The 19,350-nt window shown below is 37.7% G+C and overlaps 1 protein-coding gene across 31 annotated transcripts; it reads right to left on the bottom strand.

Annotated features, from left to right (window-relative positions):
* Nucleotides 1-224: 224 nt before the first annotated feature.
* On the bottom strand, nucleotides 225-18,279 carry LOC127880976 (neurogenic locus notch homolog protein 1-like). 31 transcript variants are annotated; one of them, XM_052428495.1, is made up of 19 exons: nucleotides 18,162-18,279; nucleotides 17,827-17,964; nucleotides 17,285-17,413; nucleotides 16,403-16,525; nucleotides 15,747-15,875; nucleotides 15,198-15,326; nucleotides 14,344-14,472; nucleotides 13,355-13,483; nucleotides 12,230-12,352; nucleotides 11,614-11,742; nucleotides 10,626-10,754; nucleotides 9,503-9,625; nucleotides 8,842-8,970; nucleotides 8,293-8,421; nucleotides 7,439-7,567; nucleotides 3,482-3,610; nucleotides 1,987-2,109; nucleotides 1,386-1,514; nucleotides 225-380 (listed from the first exon to the last, which is right to left on the bottom strand). In XM_052428495.1, the coding sequence occupies exons 1-19, from the start codon at nucleotides 18,193-18,195 to the stop codon at nucleotides 361-363; spliced, it is 2,232 nt and encodes a 743-aa protein (XP_052284455.1). In that variant the 5' UTR covers nucleotides 18,196-18,279; the 3' UTR covers nucleotides 225-360. The 31 variants fall into 31 exon arrangements, with proteins under 31 accessions (XP_052284455.1, XP_052284464.1, XP_052284460.1 ...); XM_052428504.1 differs by lacking the exon at nucleotides 3,482-3,610; XM_052428500.1 differs by lacking the exon at nucleotides 7,439-7,567.
* Nucleotides 18,280-19,350: the final 1,071 nt, after the last annotated feature.

Below are 19,350 nucleotides of genomic sequence, written 5' to 3'. Positions count from 1 at the left end.
TGGATAAAAAAATCTAACGCCAATGAGTCCTCTGGCAAAATCAAGCTTGATAGTGAACATGTCAAACAAAATTAAAACAAATACTTTAATGGCTGGTAATGATTGCTTACTTTAGTTTCTAAACACCCACTACCTCTGTAAATGAAGAAAGTGCAGTTTTGTTCTTTCCAAGCGTACACAACAAGTTAATGTTTCATTTGCATCAAGCACATTCGAACATTAAACAGTTTTTATATTTATTTTCTTATAAAACAAAGAATATGCGGCAGTTGAGGTGTCAGTTAAAGTTGGAAGGATCGTGGATCTCGCAGTGCGGGAAGCCATGATGACACTTGATACCGGCACAGTCGCATTGTTCGTTTATGGCTGACCAGCGCGCTCTGTGGACAAATGAATATATTAGTCCTTGACAATGAGTAAAAATATATTCCAAGTCGATTGATCACGGTTTTATTCATATTTACTGTTTTTATGTGAATGCCCGACGTTTGTATTTATTGTCCTTCTTCCATGACAATAGGCACTTGACGTCGGTGCGCTCTGTGGAGAATTTTTGCTTATGACATACTATATGTTCTTATAGGTATGCCAATGCGATTACCGCACTTGAAGTCATATTTGCTTTGTTTAGTAATCTTGGTCTGATCAATTTGCTTATGTGATAGATAACTAGCCTAATGTTGGCAATTGCCATAACTTAGCTGATTAATCATTGGGGAAGGATTTAATGATGTGTCCCACCTCGCCAAAGTCTTATCGGGTCATGATCATCCTAACACTTAACGAGGAATTGCATTAGCAAATTGTATCTAATGTATCTATAAATATTTGTGGATATTAAACATACACGTTTTATGAATTTAGCAGAAAGCAATTCGAAAATGGACGAATTACAGGCTAATTTTATTACAGTATACTCTTCGAATTTGATTTAGTCCTCCGCCTTCAAAGAATGGTATGAACTATTTCTTGACATGGATGCCTCCAAGTTATGTTTTTGTATTAAAAGTGAACTTACATCGGTTAAAATTGACAAAGCTGGTTAATTTTTATGTTTGTATAGTTTTAGTCCTGCATTGTCAATTCTTTGAATAACGTGCGACAAAAAAGTGTGACGGATGCAAGGACGGACGGACAGACAAGAACCTTATAAAAGATGGTCAAAAAACGGTGTGCAAGTTTATTGTTTTATGTCGCTTGTCATTTGTCGCTTATTGATAGGGTTTCTAAATGTAAAATAAAAACAACACGTCATTTGTAGAAGTTCCCTTAGACTATGATGGCATATATGAATTGTCCGGCGAAAACGTAAATTAGATAGTTTGTGAAAACAATAGACATCGATAAATGACTGAGAAAATTCAACAGAAAATATGTTCACTCACTGAAATTCGCGTGGCAATTACAGTGACCATGTGCAGCACTGGGGTCATGGATCTCGCAATGTGGAGCACCATGATGACAAGTGTTTCCCGCACAGTCGTCGTCAGTCTTGCATGGCTCGCCGGCACGCTCTATTGGCGATTTAGTTTTTAAATGTTGCCTTTGATATCATGTACATATTTATAAGACAAATCTGTTTTGCTTATCATAATTATGTTTATTGTAATAACGTTGCCCGTTTGTTTGTTTGTTCATTGTTGCGTCAGTTTAATGAAATTTAGTAAATTATTTTTTACATAAAAATTGGTTTCTTACACATGCGTCTGAGTTGTAAAAATGAAACGTTTACTAAGTGTACATTAATTAATATGTTCTTACCATTTTCGTGCCCGCTCCCATCTTCCCCTTACCCGAATATCTTGTTGTTTTATGTGGCACAAAAACTGAGTTTGGCCACTTGTTTTTAATATATGTCTAGCGGATATTAACAATATTTTTCTCTACTGGAAATGTGTCAGGAGTAGATTATTCTAATATTAGTAGATTAAAAACATGCTTCACTGCACGATATTTGATGAAGAGATAGATCCAAGCGCTTCTTACTAGCTGGCTGATGACAGTTGCAGTGTCCATCTTTCCCGTCGTGTAACTGGCAGTGCGGTGCTCCGTGGTGACACGTGTGGTTCGCACAGTCAACATCTGCGGTGCACGTCTCCTGAGCGCGAACTGGCAATATAATAACCCCATTTACATTCACTCGTGAATTACAAAAATATCAAAATATCTAGATGTTTCAGAGGATTTCATGTTCATGCAAAGAAAAGTTGTACCACTCAATTTAGTATTTCACCCCTTTAATTACTCTAAAATTAAAATCTTATCGTGTTCGGCATATTTTCTCGCAGCTGTTTAAGCAATGTTTGCGCACATATGTTTTGCCCGCATGAAAGAGAATTGCACACATCGTATTTTATCCTGTCACATGCCTTTAAATCAGCCTGTTAACCAGGTAACCTAATAACCCAAAAGATATAAGGCTTGTTGACCACCTGACCACGAATATCCGTCAGTCGCTTTGTTTTACTGTGAAATGACGTCATTTGTTTTACGAAATGACGTAATTATTCCTGCTTAACTCTCCAATTAAACTCTTTGACAGTGTTAATAAACGGTGCAAAAAAGCATAAAATAAAAAGAAATAAATGTGACAAGATAAATAGAATAATAGGTTGGTGACGTGGATGGAGAATGGTAATCTGGCTCGTCGGAGGATCTTATTCATCCGACTTACCAGATAACCATTCTCCATCAACGTCACCAACCTATTATTCTCTATATAAATTCGCATGAAGCTTGTGTCAACGCCTCTTCAAATAATGGGCGGATCACGCTTTATATTCTAATGTTCAATTACCAATATATGTAGAGGATTGTTAAGAAACGATTTGTTGACATAACGATTTTAAGCAGAATTATGGCGCTTTGGCTTACTTTTGTTTTTGATACGCCAGTAAATACAGGGTCGATCTCATTTATGGTGGAATGACCTAAATGTGACGATGATCGGAAGGAATATACTTTTGGCCTAGACACGTATTGCCATAATTTTGACCCTTTGACAGTTTTTCCACTTAAGCAAATATAGTCTCTTACAATAGTGCGCGCGTGTATGACTCCTCTTTCACTGCTGGTTGAAAGTTGCTCAAGCTCTTTGAGTTGAATAACCATATTTTGAGCTGATCTTTAACAATCGGATAGTGATTACAATCATTATTTGCCTGAATAATGGCCCTATGTTATTTTTGTTTGTTTCTGTACAATGTATTCAGTGCATTTGTATGTGTCCGGACATCAGTGTTTCTTATAAATTTCTAGTTAATATCACGTGTGTATTTATCGCTTAGGATTCCATGGGATTGTGATTAGAGCAGGGCTCCGGTTCATGAGAGTACTAGATCTATACCCAAGATTTAGAGTGGGGTCAAATACATGTAGAAGGGATCTAAAGAAGATCTGAGTCTGAATCGTGTGCTGTGATTGGTTTCATACTGATTATAGTGTAACTCGCGTAAGTTCTCGCGTAAGTTACGTAACTCACTGAAAGCGGCGTGGCAGTTGCAATGTCCATGGGCACCATTGGGGTCGTGAATCTCGCAGTGCGGGGAACCATGGTGACACGTGTGGTTGGCACAGTCAACGTCTACACTGCACGTCTCCTGAGCGCGAACTGATTTCACAAAAACAAAAGTATTGTCGTTTGAAATATTTAAATATGATTAAACCGTGAATGGAACCCAAAATACTTTTTCTCCTAGTCAAATTACACATAAAGTGACTATTCGGTGTTGTGACAAAGAAAACAGTTCACCATTTGAACATATTAATCAATTCTAATACTGAATGTCATAGTCCGTATTTGATCAACTTAAACTTTAGCCTGAAGAAACTTTCCTCAGGTAGCTTTTGACAAGTGTTTCCCGCACAGTCTTGCATGGCTCACCGGCACGTTCTGTGGGAGATTTTGTTTTTAGATGGGCGCTTTAGCGCCCGTCTAAAGTGCTTAGTGTGAAATTCAGGTCGATACGACTAGGTATGATTAACCCAATACCCGGTTGCGTATCCGCGCAAGAAAGAGTTGTATAATTTATGCAAGAGGTTTGAGTTCTCCAATTATGTTTATTCACAAATGGCAACATTATATTAATATCGTGTTACATTCAATATTTTCGAACGGTGTTTTATAGAAAAGAATCAATAAACAATGATCGTATTGTACGTGTCGCGGAGGAGATTGTTTATGAATGATTAAAATAGTCCACTTTCTGCTGCGTGTGCGTGACGTAGTATTTTCGCTCAGCTCATTCATAAATCTGAGGCTGGCGATAAACAAAGGGGAGTCCGTGTGAGAATAACGCAGTAGTATAAGGTTACGCTTGTTTATATTCACAGGTCTCAATTAATAATACGTTGACCAAGAGTTCAACAATTATTACAGGGATACGATAGACAACATAAAAAAATGTTTCATTATCGCTGAAATTGTTAAAAAAAATATTTAAATATAACAATAATATTCTCTAAAAAATGTAGCCTTGCTGTTTTGAAATAAGGTTTGGAATTTTGTTTTCTAAATAACTTACTTCAAAACAAAAGTTTAATTATAGGGTTTTTTACTTGTTAGTCGCATATTTACCGCATTATAATGTGTGTTATAATAGGCAAACCATACATTAGTAAAATTCAATCTGCCTTCGCACATAGAAGGAATGGGTCAATTAGGTGCTGCGTTTCCTTTGCTTACTTCAGTTAGAGGTCAATTATTTGAGTAATAGCAATCACAAGGCTCCGACTTCAAAGGAATTGCGGAGCTTTCTTACATAATAAAAGTCGTAGTCGCATGGTATTTGCGATTTGCGTCCTATTTGGTCACGTGGTTCTTTTTCACGGTTGTTTTGGTATTCATGATATATGAGGCTATTAATAGCTGCGTCTGTCGATAAACAAAGGAAAGTTTACGGGTTATAACAACGCAATAGGTTGCGCTCTCGCATACAACTCAATGACGTAGTACAGGTCGTAAAATGAGAGATTCGGGAAAAAGTTGACGCTTATTTATATCAAAGACCAATATTATCTATAGGTCAACAATAACTTCAGCGATACGATAGACAAAAAAAGTTTCATAATTGCTAAACCCGAATATAACAAACAATTTATAATAATAATACGAATGCAATAGCAGAAGGTTAGTAGAAGGTTAAGCTTGTTTATATTCACAGTTCTCAATACATAGACAGTTGGATATGAGTTCATGAATTACTACAGGCATACTATAGGCAACCTCGAAAATGCTTTTTAATCGCTAAAACCGAAAACAACCTAATATATTATATTAAATATATTTATAACAATAAATGTCTTTTAAAAATGTAGTCGGCGTATACGCTGACTTTGAAATAAAGTTAGCAATTTACTTTTCTAAATAATTATATACAATTAAACAAAAGTTTAACTATTGTGTTGTGTTTTTCACTTGTAAGCTGCATATTCACCGCATGAAATGTGTGTTAGCATTGTCAAACCACACATTAGTGTGAGTAAAATAAAAAATATACTACGGGAGAGCACTTCATATGTGTCCTCATATGCCTTGTTATGAGTATCTTTCTTCACTATCGAAATATATCGTATGTTTATATTTGATTTAAACGCAGTTTTCTTTCGACACATTTAAATCACACGTCAATAGCGCCGTCATGCGAAAATAGGTCTTATGCGTTTCGGCAAGCGTTTGTTAAACCCAACATGTGCTTTTGCGCAGTCAGGCCATAGGCGATGCTGTTCGCTTTAAAATCACTCAATATGTTATGTTTCTCCTTACCAGAAGGAGTGATGGCTGAGTGGGCTATTTATATGATGGGCGCATATGGAATAAGACCCATTTTCACATGACGAGGGTCATTACAAATCTCATTGCGAATTGAAAATGCCACATTTAAGAACAATGCTTTTTGATACAAAATTGAATTGAAAATAGCAAACTTGTTAATAATGGCAGTCTATCCACACATTAAGGAATGATTTCCAGACGTGCTGACCAAGTACGGCAAACATTGTGGTATGATAATTAAACGATTTTCTCTTGTCGTGACACTATACTATTTCGCTAATGATTGTTTTCTCATCTTGGAGGCGAAAGTGAAATTCTGCGAGATGGATTGTAACGCGTAATTGTAACAGGGCCACAATTTGTGTCGTTTGAGCATACAGAGAGTAGTCCGGAATTCCTTACACTGAACAGTGCTACATCCTTTGAATTGAGCACATACGCAGTGATGTAGCAAAAATTCAGAGGTTGTAACTCGAATCAGCTTATTAAATATTCGAAAATATTCATGCGTGTCTGTTGGCGTTATGTAAAAGTCACTAAGATGAAAACTGTAACAGCTACGCCTAAAAGCGCATGAGTGCTCTATACCTATGTTTATGTTAGCGTTGTTGACACCGTGTGAACTGCTCGGGTAATAAGTAAAGCATAAACAGCAATGTTTATATACTTTTATTCCTCCATATACAAGATACGAAGATTGTTGTATATTTTGAATTTGTATATGGTGTCAAAAATCAAAAGTTTTGTACACGGAACTTTCATTATGAATTTATATTCTTGGTGAGATAGTCATTTTATATAAGAAAAAAATATTCCTTTAATATGGTGACTGCAAATTTTGTTATATTAAGTTATCATTACCATTTTCATCATACTTTCTATGCTTTCAGAACTTCCAAAAAGCATGTTGTTTTTATTTTGTCATAGTTATTTCTATGAAATAATAAGGATGATAAAAAGTGCACACAAAACTCGACCCGTGCGCTATGACACACACTTTATAAAGTTGAATGGCGTGTGTTCATTTCAAACTTGCGATTGATTTTCAAAAATGAATTGCGTGTTAAATTATACAATATGGAACATCTTCAGTGCCTTCAGCGCTTTGATTAAATGTTGTCTATGATATCATGTAACGAGAATATTATTACTCTATCGGTTTGTTTATTCGTCGGTGCATCAGTATATTCAACTCATGACCGTCATTACCTACGTTTTTTTACGTGCGTATGCACGTCCCAAAGCTTGTTTTAATTCCTCTATCACATCTGGGTGGATATTTGATACAGTTGAGTGTCAACAATGTACAGATAACCGTTAATAATCGAATACTGACCATTTTGGCTTAATTATGGTCCTTTGTCATTACTTCTGAATATCTATAGTGGATTGTCTGTGTCAAAACATGTACTGTCGGGGAGTCAGTCTTTGTAACACATTTCTGGGGAAATCAATTGTATGTGTATCGCCTAAATTAAGGGGTCCCTTGCATGATTACCATAGCATGGTGCCCGTTCACGAGAGTATTGTGCCATACGGATCGGGGTCAAATTAAAGGGATTATTTAGACTATGAAACTTAATGGTGCCTAAATCGTGTGTAGTGATTGGTAACATAAGGTCTATACGTGTAACTCATGTCAACTATCTTAGTTACGTCACTCACTTAGAGCAGCGTGGCAGTTGCAATGTCCATGGGCGCCATTGGGGTCGTGAATCTCGCAGTGCGGGGAACCATGATGACACGTGTGGTTGGCACAGTCAGCGTCTACGCTGCATGTCTCCTGAGCGCGAACTGATTTCACAAAATAAATACTAGATTGGTCTTCTTGTAAATGTGAACACCTTATAGAGGTTTCATTTCAGAATTCATTAGGCTTGAATTGAAGCCCATGAGTACACATACATAATGTAGTCAACAGTGGTCAACGACGTACAGCCATGTACATATATAATGTTATTATTTTAGCGATATAAATTTAGAATTAACAATTTCAGCAATTTGCAACTCTAAAGACATGCATATGTGGAGAGAAACTATGAATATAATTATAGTCCCGAACAACATACTGTGTGTTTTACTTCTCTTTCACGGTTGGCTGAATCATGCTCAACCTTTCTTATTTGTATTACCTGAATCGGTAGATGATCGTTATGAATCGAAAAGTGACGGTGAGCATTTTTTGCGGAATTATGGGCTTTTGTTTTAATTGTTTGTTTCTGTATAATGTATGATGTGGATTTTCCTGTGTGCAAAATGTGTTGTCGGGCATCAGTGTTTATTTCGAATTTCTAGTTAATTTCAGTTGTGTATTCATCGCTTTTACTAAGAGTTCCGTTTCTATGTTACCGCAACAGAGTGTCCGTTCATCAGAGTATTGTATCCCAGACTTGGAGTGGGATAAAATAAAATGGACTATTTAAACTCGGGTTTTCATGGCGTCTGAATTGTGTGCATTGATTGGTGACATGAGGTATCTACGTGTAACTCATGTTAGCTCTCTCAGTTACGTCACTCACCTTTAGCGGCGTGGCAGTTGCAATGTCCATGGGCGCCATTGGGGTCGTGAATCTCGCAGTGCGGGGAACCATGGTGACACGTGTGGTTGGCACAGTCAGCGTCTACGCTGCACGTCTCCTGAGCGCGAACTGATTCCACAAAACATAAGTATTGTCGTTTAAATATTATTAAACCGTGAATCGAACCCAAAATACAATTTCTCCTAGTCAAATTACACATAAAGTGACTATTCGGTGTTGTGACAAAGAACACAGTTTACCACTTTAACATATTAATCATATTTAATACTGATTGTCATAGTCCGTATTTTATCAACTTTAACTTAAGCCTAAAGAAACTTTCGTCAGGTAGCTTTTGACATTTCTTCAGACGTCTCCGGAGCGCGAACAGTCAACAAAAAACCATTGACTAATTTGTTTGCGCATTTACAATTAGAATGACAGTTTTCATGCTATGAGATGTTAAACCTTAACTTCTCAAACGCCACACTAGTTTTGCTAGGTTATTTGCGTTCAGGAATATCAACGTGTCGAATCTTCTGCACTCACCAACAGCGGCATGGCAGTTGCAGTGTCCGTGTGCAGCACTGGGGTCATGGATCTCGCAGTGTGGAGCACCATGATGACAAGTGTTTTCCGCACAGTCGTCATCAGTCTTGCATGGCTGGCCGGCACGCTCTGTTGGCGATTTTGTTTTTAAATGTTGTGTATGATATCATGTACAGAGAACATTATTACTCTATCGGTTTGTTTGTTCGTCGGTGCATCAGTTTATCCGCAAAAATGTATGCAGCGCAATGGTAAAAAACGTTTTAAGGGCATTCGTCGTTAGTCGAGCAGGATATGTGTCGACGTTTGGTATTTAAGATTTGTATCTATCATAAGTATCATAAGTTTAATTCCACTCTTTTTAAAAGAGTATTGGTTTGTTATAAGTGCATTCTTGTCGTGATTATATTATATATTACGATTATTGCATACAATAATGTTAATTTTAAACCTATTTGTTTGCTACTCGATTGTGTTGATGTTTTATGGGGAACAATAATCATGATTGTCTCCGCTTGCTTTCAATAAAAAAACAAGTGGATGTTAGCAAGAATTGTCATTTGATAATATTTCGGGATCAGATCATTCCTTTGTTTCTGGGAGTGGAAACATGCTAAAGTGCTCGATATTTGATGCAGAGAGATATTAATACGCTTCTTACTAGCTGCCTGATGACAGTTGCAGTGTCCATTTTTCCCGTCGTGTATCTCGCAATGCGGAGCCCCGTGGTGGCATGTGTGATTCGCACAGTCAACATTTGTGGTGCACGTCTCAGCAGCGCGAACTGGCAACACAGGTACCATATTTTCTTTCACACGTTTAAAACAAAAGTCTCTATATGTTATAGAGGATTCCACGGGTGTAGCTAGAATGTCGTGTTTGAAGGACTTGTTTAACCCATTTATGCCCAGCGTCTAGAAAAAAGGCCTGGCAAACAGCGTAGACCCTGATGAGTCGACGCATCATGCGGCGTCCCATCTGGGTCTAGTCTGTTTGCTTAAAGGAATTTCTGAAAGAAATATTCTAAATACAGAAATAAATATACTAGACATCCCTTATTTTGGTAATAAAATGATCCAATTTAGAAGGAAGGGAGAGTCCACTAGGCATAAATGGGTTAAGGAATATCTTACCACTCGATTGAGTTTTTCACTCCATTAAGATGTCCATCTTAAAATCTTATCTTTTGCCATATGGCCCCTCATCTGTTTAAGATCGAATTGTTATTCCCACCGAATGTGAGGATTTAAGTAAAGCACTTGTTCGTCCGTCAGTAAGTACTCACGTCTTTACGTACGTACTGATATACACACCATGTCCGTCATTTCTTACGTTTTTTACGTGCGTATGCACGTCCCAAAGCGTGTTTTTGATCCCTCTATCACATCTGGGTGGATATTTGATACAGTTAAGTGTCAATAATGTACAGACAACCGTTAAGAATCGAATACTGACCATTTTACCTGAATGCGGTCATTTGACAATTTATTCTGAATATCTATAGTGGATTGTCTGTGTCAAAAAATGTACTGTCCGAGATTCAGTTTTTGTAAAACATTTTTGGTGAAATCAATTTGTTTATGTTTCGCCTAAATTAAGGGGTCCCTTGCATGATTACCATAGCATGGTGTCCGTTCACGAGAGTATTGTGCCATACGGATCGGGGTCAAATTAAAGGGATTATTAGGCTATGAAATTTAATGGTGCCTAAATCGTATGCATCGATTGGCAACTTAAGGTCTTTAGGTGTAACTCATGTCAACTATCTTAGTTACGTCACTCACTGAGAGCAGCGTGGCAGTTGCAATGTCCATGAGCGCCATTGGGGTCGTGAATCTCGCAGTGCGGGGAACCATGGTGACACGTGTGGTTGGCACAGTCAGCGTCTACACTACATGTCTCCTGAGCGCGAACTGATTTCACAAAAACAAAAGTATTGAAAATATTGAAAAGTATTTAAATATTATTAAACCGTGAATCGAACCCAAAATACTATTTCTCCTAGTCAAATTACACATACAGTTACTATTCGGTGTTGTGACAAAGGACACAGTTCACCATTTGAACATATTAATCAATTCTTATACTGATTGTCATAGTTCGTATTTGATCAACTTAAACTTTAGCCTAAAGAAACTTTCCTCAGGTAGCTTTTGGCAAGTGTTTTCCGCACAGTCTTGCATGGCTCACCGGCACGCTCTGTGGGAGATTTTGTTTTTAAATGTTGTCTATGATATCATGTAACGAGAATATTATTACTCTATCGGTTTGTTTATTCGTCGTTGCACCAGTATATTCAACTCATGTCCGTCATTACCTACGTTTCTTACGTGCGTATGCACGTCCCAAAGCTTGTTTTAATTCCTCTATCACATCTGGGTGGATATTTGATACAGTTGAGTGTCAACAATGTACAGATAACCGTTAATAATCGAATACTGACCATTATGGCTCAATTATGGTCCTTTGTCATTATTTCTGAAAATCTATAGTGGATTGTCTGTGTCAAAACATGTACTGTCGGGGAGTCAGTCTTTGTAACACATTTCTGGGGAAATCAATTGTATGTGTATCGCCTAAATTAAGGGGTCCCTTGCATGATTACCATAGCATGGTGCCCGTTCACGAGAGTAGTGTGCCATACGGATCGGGGTCAAATTTAAGGGATTATTTAGACTATGAAACTTAATGGTGCCTAAATCGTGTGCATTGATTGGTAACATAAGGTCTATATGTGTAACTCATGTCAACTATCTTAGTTACGTCACTCACTTAGAGCAGCGTGGCAGTTGCAATGTCCATGGGCGCCATTGGGGTCATGGATCTCGCAGTGTGGAGCACCATGATGACAAGTGTTTCCCGCACAGTCGTCATCAGTCATGCATGGCTGGCCGGCACGCTCTGTTGGCGATTTTGTTTTTAAATGTTGTGTATGATATCATGTACAGAGAACATTATTACTCTATCGGTTTGTTTGTTCGTCGGTAAAAAACGTTTTTAGGGCATTCGTCGTTAGTCGAGCAGGATATGTGTCGACGTTTGGTATTTAAGATTTGTATCATAAGTATCATAAGTTTAATTCCACTCTTTTTAAATGAGTATTGGTTTGTTATAAGTGCATTCTTGTCGTGATTATATTATATATAACGATTATTGCATACAATAATGTTAATTTTAAACCTATTTGTTTGCTACTCGATTGTGTTGATGTTTTATGGGGAACAATAATCATGATTGTCTCCGCTTGCTTTCAATAAAAAAACAAGTGGATGTTAGCAAGAATTGTCATTTGATAATATTTCTGGATCAGATCGTTCCTTTGTTTCTGGGAGTGGAAACATGCTAAAGTGCTCGATATTTGATGCAGAGATATTAAAACGCTTCTTACTAGCTGCCTGATGACAGTTGCAGTGTCCATTTTTCCCGTCGTGTATCTCGCAATGCGGAGCCCCGTGGTGGCATGTGTGATTCGCACAGTCAACATTTGTGGTGCACGTCTCAGCAGCGCGAACTGGCAACACAGGTACCATATTTTCTTTCACACGTTTAAAACAAAAGACTCTATATGTTATAGAGGATTCCACGGGTGTAGCTAGAATGTCGTGTTTGAAGGACTTGTTTAACCCATTTATGCCCAGCGTCTAGAAAAAAGGCCTGGCAAACAGCGTATACCCTGATGAGTCGACGCATCATGCGGCGTCTCATCTGGGTCTAGTCTGTTTGCTTAAAGGAATTTCTGTAAGAAATATTCTAAATACAGAAATAAATATACTAGACATCCCTTATTTTGGTAATAAAATGATCCAATTTAGAAGGAAGGGAGAGTCCACTAGGCATAAATGGGTTAAGGAATATCTTACCACTCGATTGAGTTTTTCACTCCATTAAGATGTCCATATTAAAATCTTATCTTTTTGCCATATGGCCCCTCATCTGTTTAAGATCGAATTGTTATTCCCACCGAATGTGAGGATTTAAGTAAAGCACTTGTTCGTCCGTCAGTAAGTACTCACGTCTTTACGTACGTACTGATATACACACCATGTCCGTCATTTCTTACGTTTTTTACGTGCGTATGCACGTCCCAAAGCGTGTTTTTGATTCCTCTATCACATCTGGGTGGATATTTGATACAGTTAAGTGTCAATAATGTACAGACAACCGTTAAGAATCGAATACTGACAATTTTACCTGAATGTGGTCATTTGACAGTTTTTTCTGAATATCTATAGTGGATTGTCTGTGTCAAAAAATGTACTGTCCGAGATTCAGTTTTTGTAAAACATTTCTGGTAAAATCAATTTGTTTATGTTTCGCCTAAATTAAGGGGTCCCTTGCATGATTACCATAGCATGGTGTCCGTTCACGAGAGTATTGTGCCATACGGATCGGGGTCAAATTAAAGGGATTATTTAGACTATGAAATTTAATGGTGCCTAAATCGTATGCATCGATTGGCAACTTAAGGTCTTTAGGTGTAAGTCATGTCAACTATCTTAGTTACGTCACTCACTGAGAGCAGCGTGGCAGTTGCAATGTCCATGAGCGCCATTGGGGTCGTGAATCTCGCAGTGCGGGGAACCATGATGACACGTGTGGTTGGCACAGTCAGCGTCTACGCTGCATGTCTCCTGAGCGCGAACTAATTTCACAAAAACAAAAGTATTGAAAATATTGAAATGTATTTAAATATGATTAAACCGTGAATCGAACTCAATATACTATTTCTCCTAGTCAAATTACACATAAAGAGACTATTCGGTGTTGTGACAAAGAACACAGTTCACCATTTGAACATATTAATCAATTCTTATACTGATTGTCATATTTCGTATTTGATCAACTTAAACTTTAGCCTAAAGAAACTTTCCTCAGGTAGCTTTTGACAAGTGTTTTCCGCACAGTCTTGCATGGCTCACCGGCACGCTCTGTGGGAGATTTTGTTTTTAAATGTTGTCTATGATATCATGTAACGAGAATATTATTACTCAATCGGTTAGTTTATTCGTCGGTGCATCAGTATATTCAACTCATGTCCGTCATTAACTACGTTTTTTTACGTGCGTATGCACGTTCCAAAGCTTGTTTTAATTCCTCTATCACATCTGGTTGGATATTTGATACAGTTGAGTGTCAACAATGTACAGATAACCGTTAATAATCGAATACTGACCATTATGGCTCAATTATGGTCCTTTGTCATTATTTCTGAATATCTATAGTGGATTGTCTGTGTCAAAACATGTACTGTCGGGGAGTCAGTCTTTGTAACACATTTCTGGGGAAATCAATTGTATATGTTTCGCCTAAATTAAGGGGTCCCTTGCATGATAACGATAGCATGGTGCCCGTTCACGAGAGTAGTGTGCCATACGGATCGGGGTCAAATTTAAGGGATTATTTAGACTATGAAACTTAATGGTGCCTAAATCGTGTGCATTGATTGGTAACATAAGGTCTATACGTGTAACTCATGTCAACTATCTTAGTTACGTCACTCACTTAGAGCAGCGTGGCAGTTGCAATGTCCATGGGCGCCATTGGGGTCGTGAATCTCGCAGTGCGGGGAACCATGATGACACGTGTGGTTGGCACAGTCAGCGTCTACGCTGCATGTCTCCTGAGCGCGAACTGATTTCACAAAATAAATACTAGATTGGTCTTCTTGTAAATGTGAACACCTTATAGAGGTTTTATTTCAGAATTCATTAGGCTTGAATTGAAGCCCATGAGTACACATACATAATGTAGTCAACAGTGGTCAACGACGTACAGCCATGTACATATATAATGTTATTATTTTAGCGATATAAATTTAGAATTAACAATTTCAACAATTTGCAACTCTAAAGACATGCATATTTGGAGAGAAACTATGAATATAATTATAGTCCCCAACAACATATTGTGTGTTTTACTTCTCTTTCACGGTTGGCTGAATCATGCTCAACCTTTCTTATTTGTATTACCTGAATCGGTAGATGATCGTTATTAATCGAAAAGTGACGGTGAGCATTTTTTGCGGAATTATGGGCTTTTGTTTTAATTGTTTGTTTCTGTATAATGTATGATGTGGATTTTCCTGTGTGCAAAATGTGTTGTCGGGCATCAGTGTTTATTTCGAATTTCTAGTTAATTTCAGTTGTGTATTCATCGCTTTTACTAAGAGTTCCGTTGCTATGTTATCACAACAGAGTGTCCGTTCATCAGAGTACTGTATCCCAGACTTGGAATGGGATAAAATAAAATGGACTATTTAAACTCGGGTTTTCTTGGCGTCTGAATTGTGTGCATTGATTGGTGACATGAGGTATCTACGTCTAATTCATGTTAGCTCTCTCAGTTACGTCACTCACCTTTAGCGGCGTGGCAGTTGCAATGTCCATGGGCGCCATTGGGGTCGTGAATCTCGCAGTGCGGGGAACCATGGTGACACGTGTGGTTGGCACAGTCAGCGTCTACGCTGCACGTCTCCTGAGCGCGAACTGATTCCACAAAACATAAGTATTGTCGTTTAAATATTATTAAACCGTGAATCGAACCCTAAATACAATTTCTCCTAGTCAAATTACACATCAAGTGACTATTCGGTGTTGTGACAAAGAACACAGTTTACCACTTTAACATATAAATCATATTTTATACTTATTGTCATAGTCCGTATTTTGTCAACTTTAACTTAAGCCTAAAGAAACTTTCGTCAGGTAGCTTTTGACATTTCTTCAGACGTCTCCGGTGCGCGAACAGTCAACAAAAAACCATTGACTAATTTATATTTGCATTTACAATTAAAATGACAGTTTTCATGCTATGAGTTGTTAAACCTTAACTTCTCAAACGCCACACTAGTTCTGCTAGGTTATTTGCGTTCAGGAATATCAACGTGTCGAATCTTCTGCACTCACCAATAGCGGCATGGCAGTTGCAGTGTCCGTGTGCAGCACTGGGGTCATGGATCTCGCAGTGTGGAGCACCATGATGACAAGTGTTTCCCGCACAGTCGTCGTCAGTCTTGCATGGCTGGCCGGCACGCTCTGTTGGCGAATTTGTTTTTAAATGTTGTCTATGATATCATTTACAGAGAACATTATTACTCTATCGGTTTGTTTGTTCGTCGATGCATCAGTTTATCCGCAAAAATGTATGCAGCGCAATGGTAAAAAACGTTTTTAGGGCATTCGTCGTTAGTCGAGCAGGATATGTGTCGACGTTTGGTATTTAAGATTTGTATCATAAGTATCATAAGTTTAATTCCACTCTTTTTAAATTAGTATTGGTTTGTTATAAGTGCATTCTTGTTGTGATTATATTATATTTAACGATTATTACATACAATAATGTTAATTTTAAACCTATTTGTTTGCTACTGGATTGTGTTGATGTTTTATGGGGAACAATAATCATGATTGTCCGCTCGCTTTCAATAAAAAAAACAAGTAGATGTTAGCAAGAATTGTCATTTGATAATATTTCGGGATCAGATCATTCCTTTGTTTCTGGGAGTGGAAACATGCTAAAGTGCTCGATATTTGATGCAGAGAGATATTAATACGCTTCTTACTAGCTGCCTGATGACAGTTGCAGTGTCCATTTTTCCCGTCGTGTATCTCGCAATGCGGAGCCCCGTGGTGACATGTGTGATTCGCACAGTCAACATTTGTGGTGCACGTCTCAGCAGCGCGAACTTTGAACACAGGTACTATATTTTCTTTCACACGTTAAAAACAAAAGTCTCATATGTTATAGAAAATATCACGGGTGTAGCTAGAATTTCATGTGTGAATGCCTAGTTTAAGGAATATCTTACCACTCCATTTAAATGTCCATCTTAAAATCTTATCTTTTTGCCATATTTCCCCTCATTTATTTAAGATCGAATTGTTATTCCCACCGAATGTGAGGATTTAAGTAAAGCACTTTTTCGACGTCAGTCAGTACTTACTTCTTAACGTACGTATCGGTACGCACACCCTGTCCGTCATTACTTACGTTTTTTACGTGCGTATGCACGTCCCAAAGCTTGTTTTTTTAATTCCTTTATCACATCTGGGCGGATATTTGATACAGTTAAGTGTCAACAATGTACAGATAACCGTTAATAATCGAATACTGACCTTTTTGGCTTAATTATGGCCCTTTGTCGTTATTTCTGAATATCTATAGTGGATTGTCTGTGTCAAAACATGCACTGTCGGGGAGTCAGTCTTTGTAACACATTTCTGGGGAAATCAATTGTTTATGTACCGTCTAAATTAAGGGGTCCCTTTCATGATTACCATAGCATGGTGCCAGTTCACGAGAGTGGTGTGCCATACGGATCGGGGTCAAATTAAAGGGATTATTTAGACTATGAAGCTTAATGGTGCCTAAATCGTGTGCATTGACTGGTAACATAAGGTGTATATGTGTAACTCATGTCAACTATTTTAGTTACGTCACTCACCGACAGCGGCGTGGCAGTTGCAATGTCCATGGGCGCCATTGGGGTCGTGAATCTCGCAGTGCGGGGAACCATGGTGACACGTGTGGTTGGCACAGTCAGCGTCTACGCTGCATGTGTCCTGAGCGCGAACTGATTTCACAAAAACAAAAGGCCTGTCCCTTTAAGTAATTCCGTGTACTGAACTAAAAACACTTTCTTCTAGTCCAGCTACATATAAAATGACTGTGTAAAAAGGAACACGGTTTACCACTTGAAAATAGTAGTAAATACTTCTACAGATTCTCTTATTCTGTATGTTAGAAACTAAAACTTAAGTCCAGACAAAAGTTCGTCATGTAGTAATGAATTAGTGTAATTTTAGAGGCATTCGGAGCGCTAACAATATACGTAAAATTTAACTAACTTGTATTTGCACATGATTTTAATTAAAACGATCATATTCTTGCGGTGAAGTGTTAAAGGTAAAATTCTTAAACAACGTACTGATTGTGATAAGTTATTTGCGTTCAGTACAATTAACGTGTCGAATCTGTTTAACTCACCGAGGGCGGCATGGCAGTTGCAGTGTCCGTGAGCAGCAGTCGGGTCGTGAATCTCGCAGTGCGGGGAACCATGGTGACACGTTGTTCCTGCACAGTCCGTATCGGTCTTGCACGGCTCGCCCGCCGCGAGTACAAGGGCTGAAATAAAACCAATAATAATCCTAATTTAAACCTTCGTCATTTGGATCCGTCCGATGTTTGCAACAATCAAGTAAGAATAGTATTATAGTACCTCTACTTTAATACTGTTGCTTTTAAGTATATCATATGCAATCTTTTTTAAAAGACATTTTTTAATTGGATCAAACGTCCATTTTGACCAAAACATTTCGAACCTATCAGACACGATGCTACAGCGAACCTCAACATCTTTATCTCAGTATCAACCGTAAAGAAATCTACAATGAATGAAACATGAGCTTCTGCTGCTTTTATATCTAAAATATCATACCAGTGTGCGCCGGTATCTCTCAACTAGGCCACCTATTGCATTGGGCCAAGAATATCGTGATTAGAAATATTTTGAGGACATGTAACAGACCTTAGCGTGTGAATTGATAAGAAGAAATCACGACAGCCAGGTCTCTATGCGCACGAACCCTTACGTTGCTTTGTCCTACATTTTATTTGTCATTCCAAATACCACTAATTTCATTATCCATCAACAGTTTGCTTGTAAATAAGAATTTGCGAACGTTCGCTTTTGGGATCGAAGGATTAAATTCTGCACCGACTGAGGCGCTCGCAGAAATCAGTCTCGATTATTTTTGAGACGTGTATTTCAAACAAGAACTGCTTTATTTATGAGCGATTAGGTCTATAGATCAAGTCCTAGTTGTTAATACATGTATTTCATTAACTATATCTATCAATTATTGTGTGTACATTTCCTATTTGAATCTAATAAACAATTTTCTTGCAATCGATGAGTACATAAAAATGCATATTTGTAAAAGAAATATGTGCTAAATAAATTAATCATAATTTTCGATATACATTGACAATGGTTATCGTAGAAGTTTGTGGAATGTTCTTATTAAATTACATTTGAACTAAACAATTATGGTATGCACACATAATACAAAATATCGAGTCAGTATTTTGATCATCTTATACAGTCTTATACAGTAAATTGTTAACGCACGTATGAAATATTTAAATCAAATTTATATTTATCTATAATATTACAATCAGTGAAAAAAATCGCAGAATAAGCGTTGCGTTTAGAGATAATAGTGTTAGTTGTTTTTTTTAAATAAGTATGCAACTCGAACATTGACATGAATAAATGAATTGGTTGGACGAATCAATTTAAAAATTACTATAGAGCACACATATAAACCCAATCACAAATATCTCTCACGGAAATTAGCATTACTTGTTGACATTTCACAATCGAACAGATTCTCATTGGATTACAATCCATGTCAAAGTGGTGTGCCTTAAGCTTGGGCACATGTTCATCAATTCACGCTGCGCCAAGTTGATCATGAAAAAGACGATTTGTCGTTTGCATGGTCGCTA

The sequence above is a fragment of the Dreissena polymorpha genome, chromosome 5 (genome assembly GCF_020536995.1).
Source record: "Dreissena polymorpha isolate Duluth1 chromosome 5, UMN_Dpol_1.0, whole genome shotgun sequence".
NCBI classification, from domain to species: domain Eukaryota; kingdom Metazoa; phylum Mollusca; class Bivalvia; order Myida; family Dreissenidae; genus Dreissena; species Dreissena polymorpha.
This window is presented reverse-complemented; position numbering and strand designations above follow the sequence as displayed.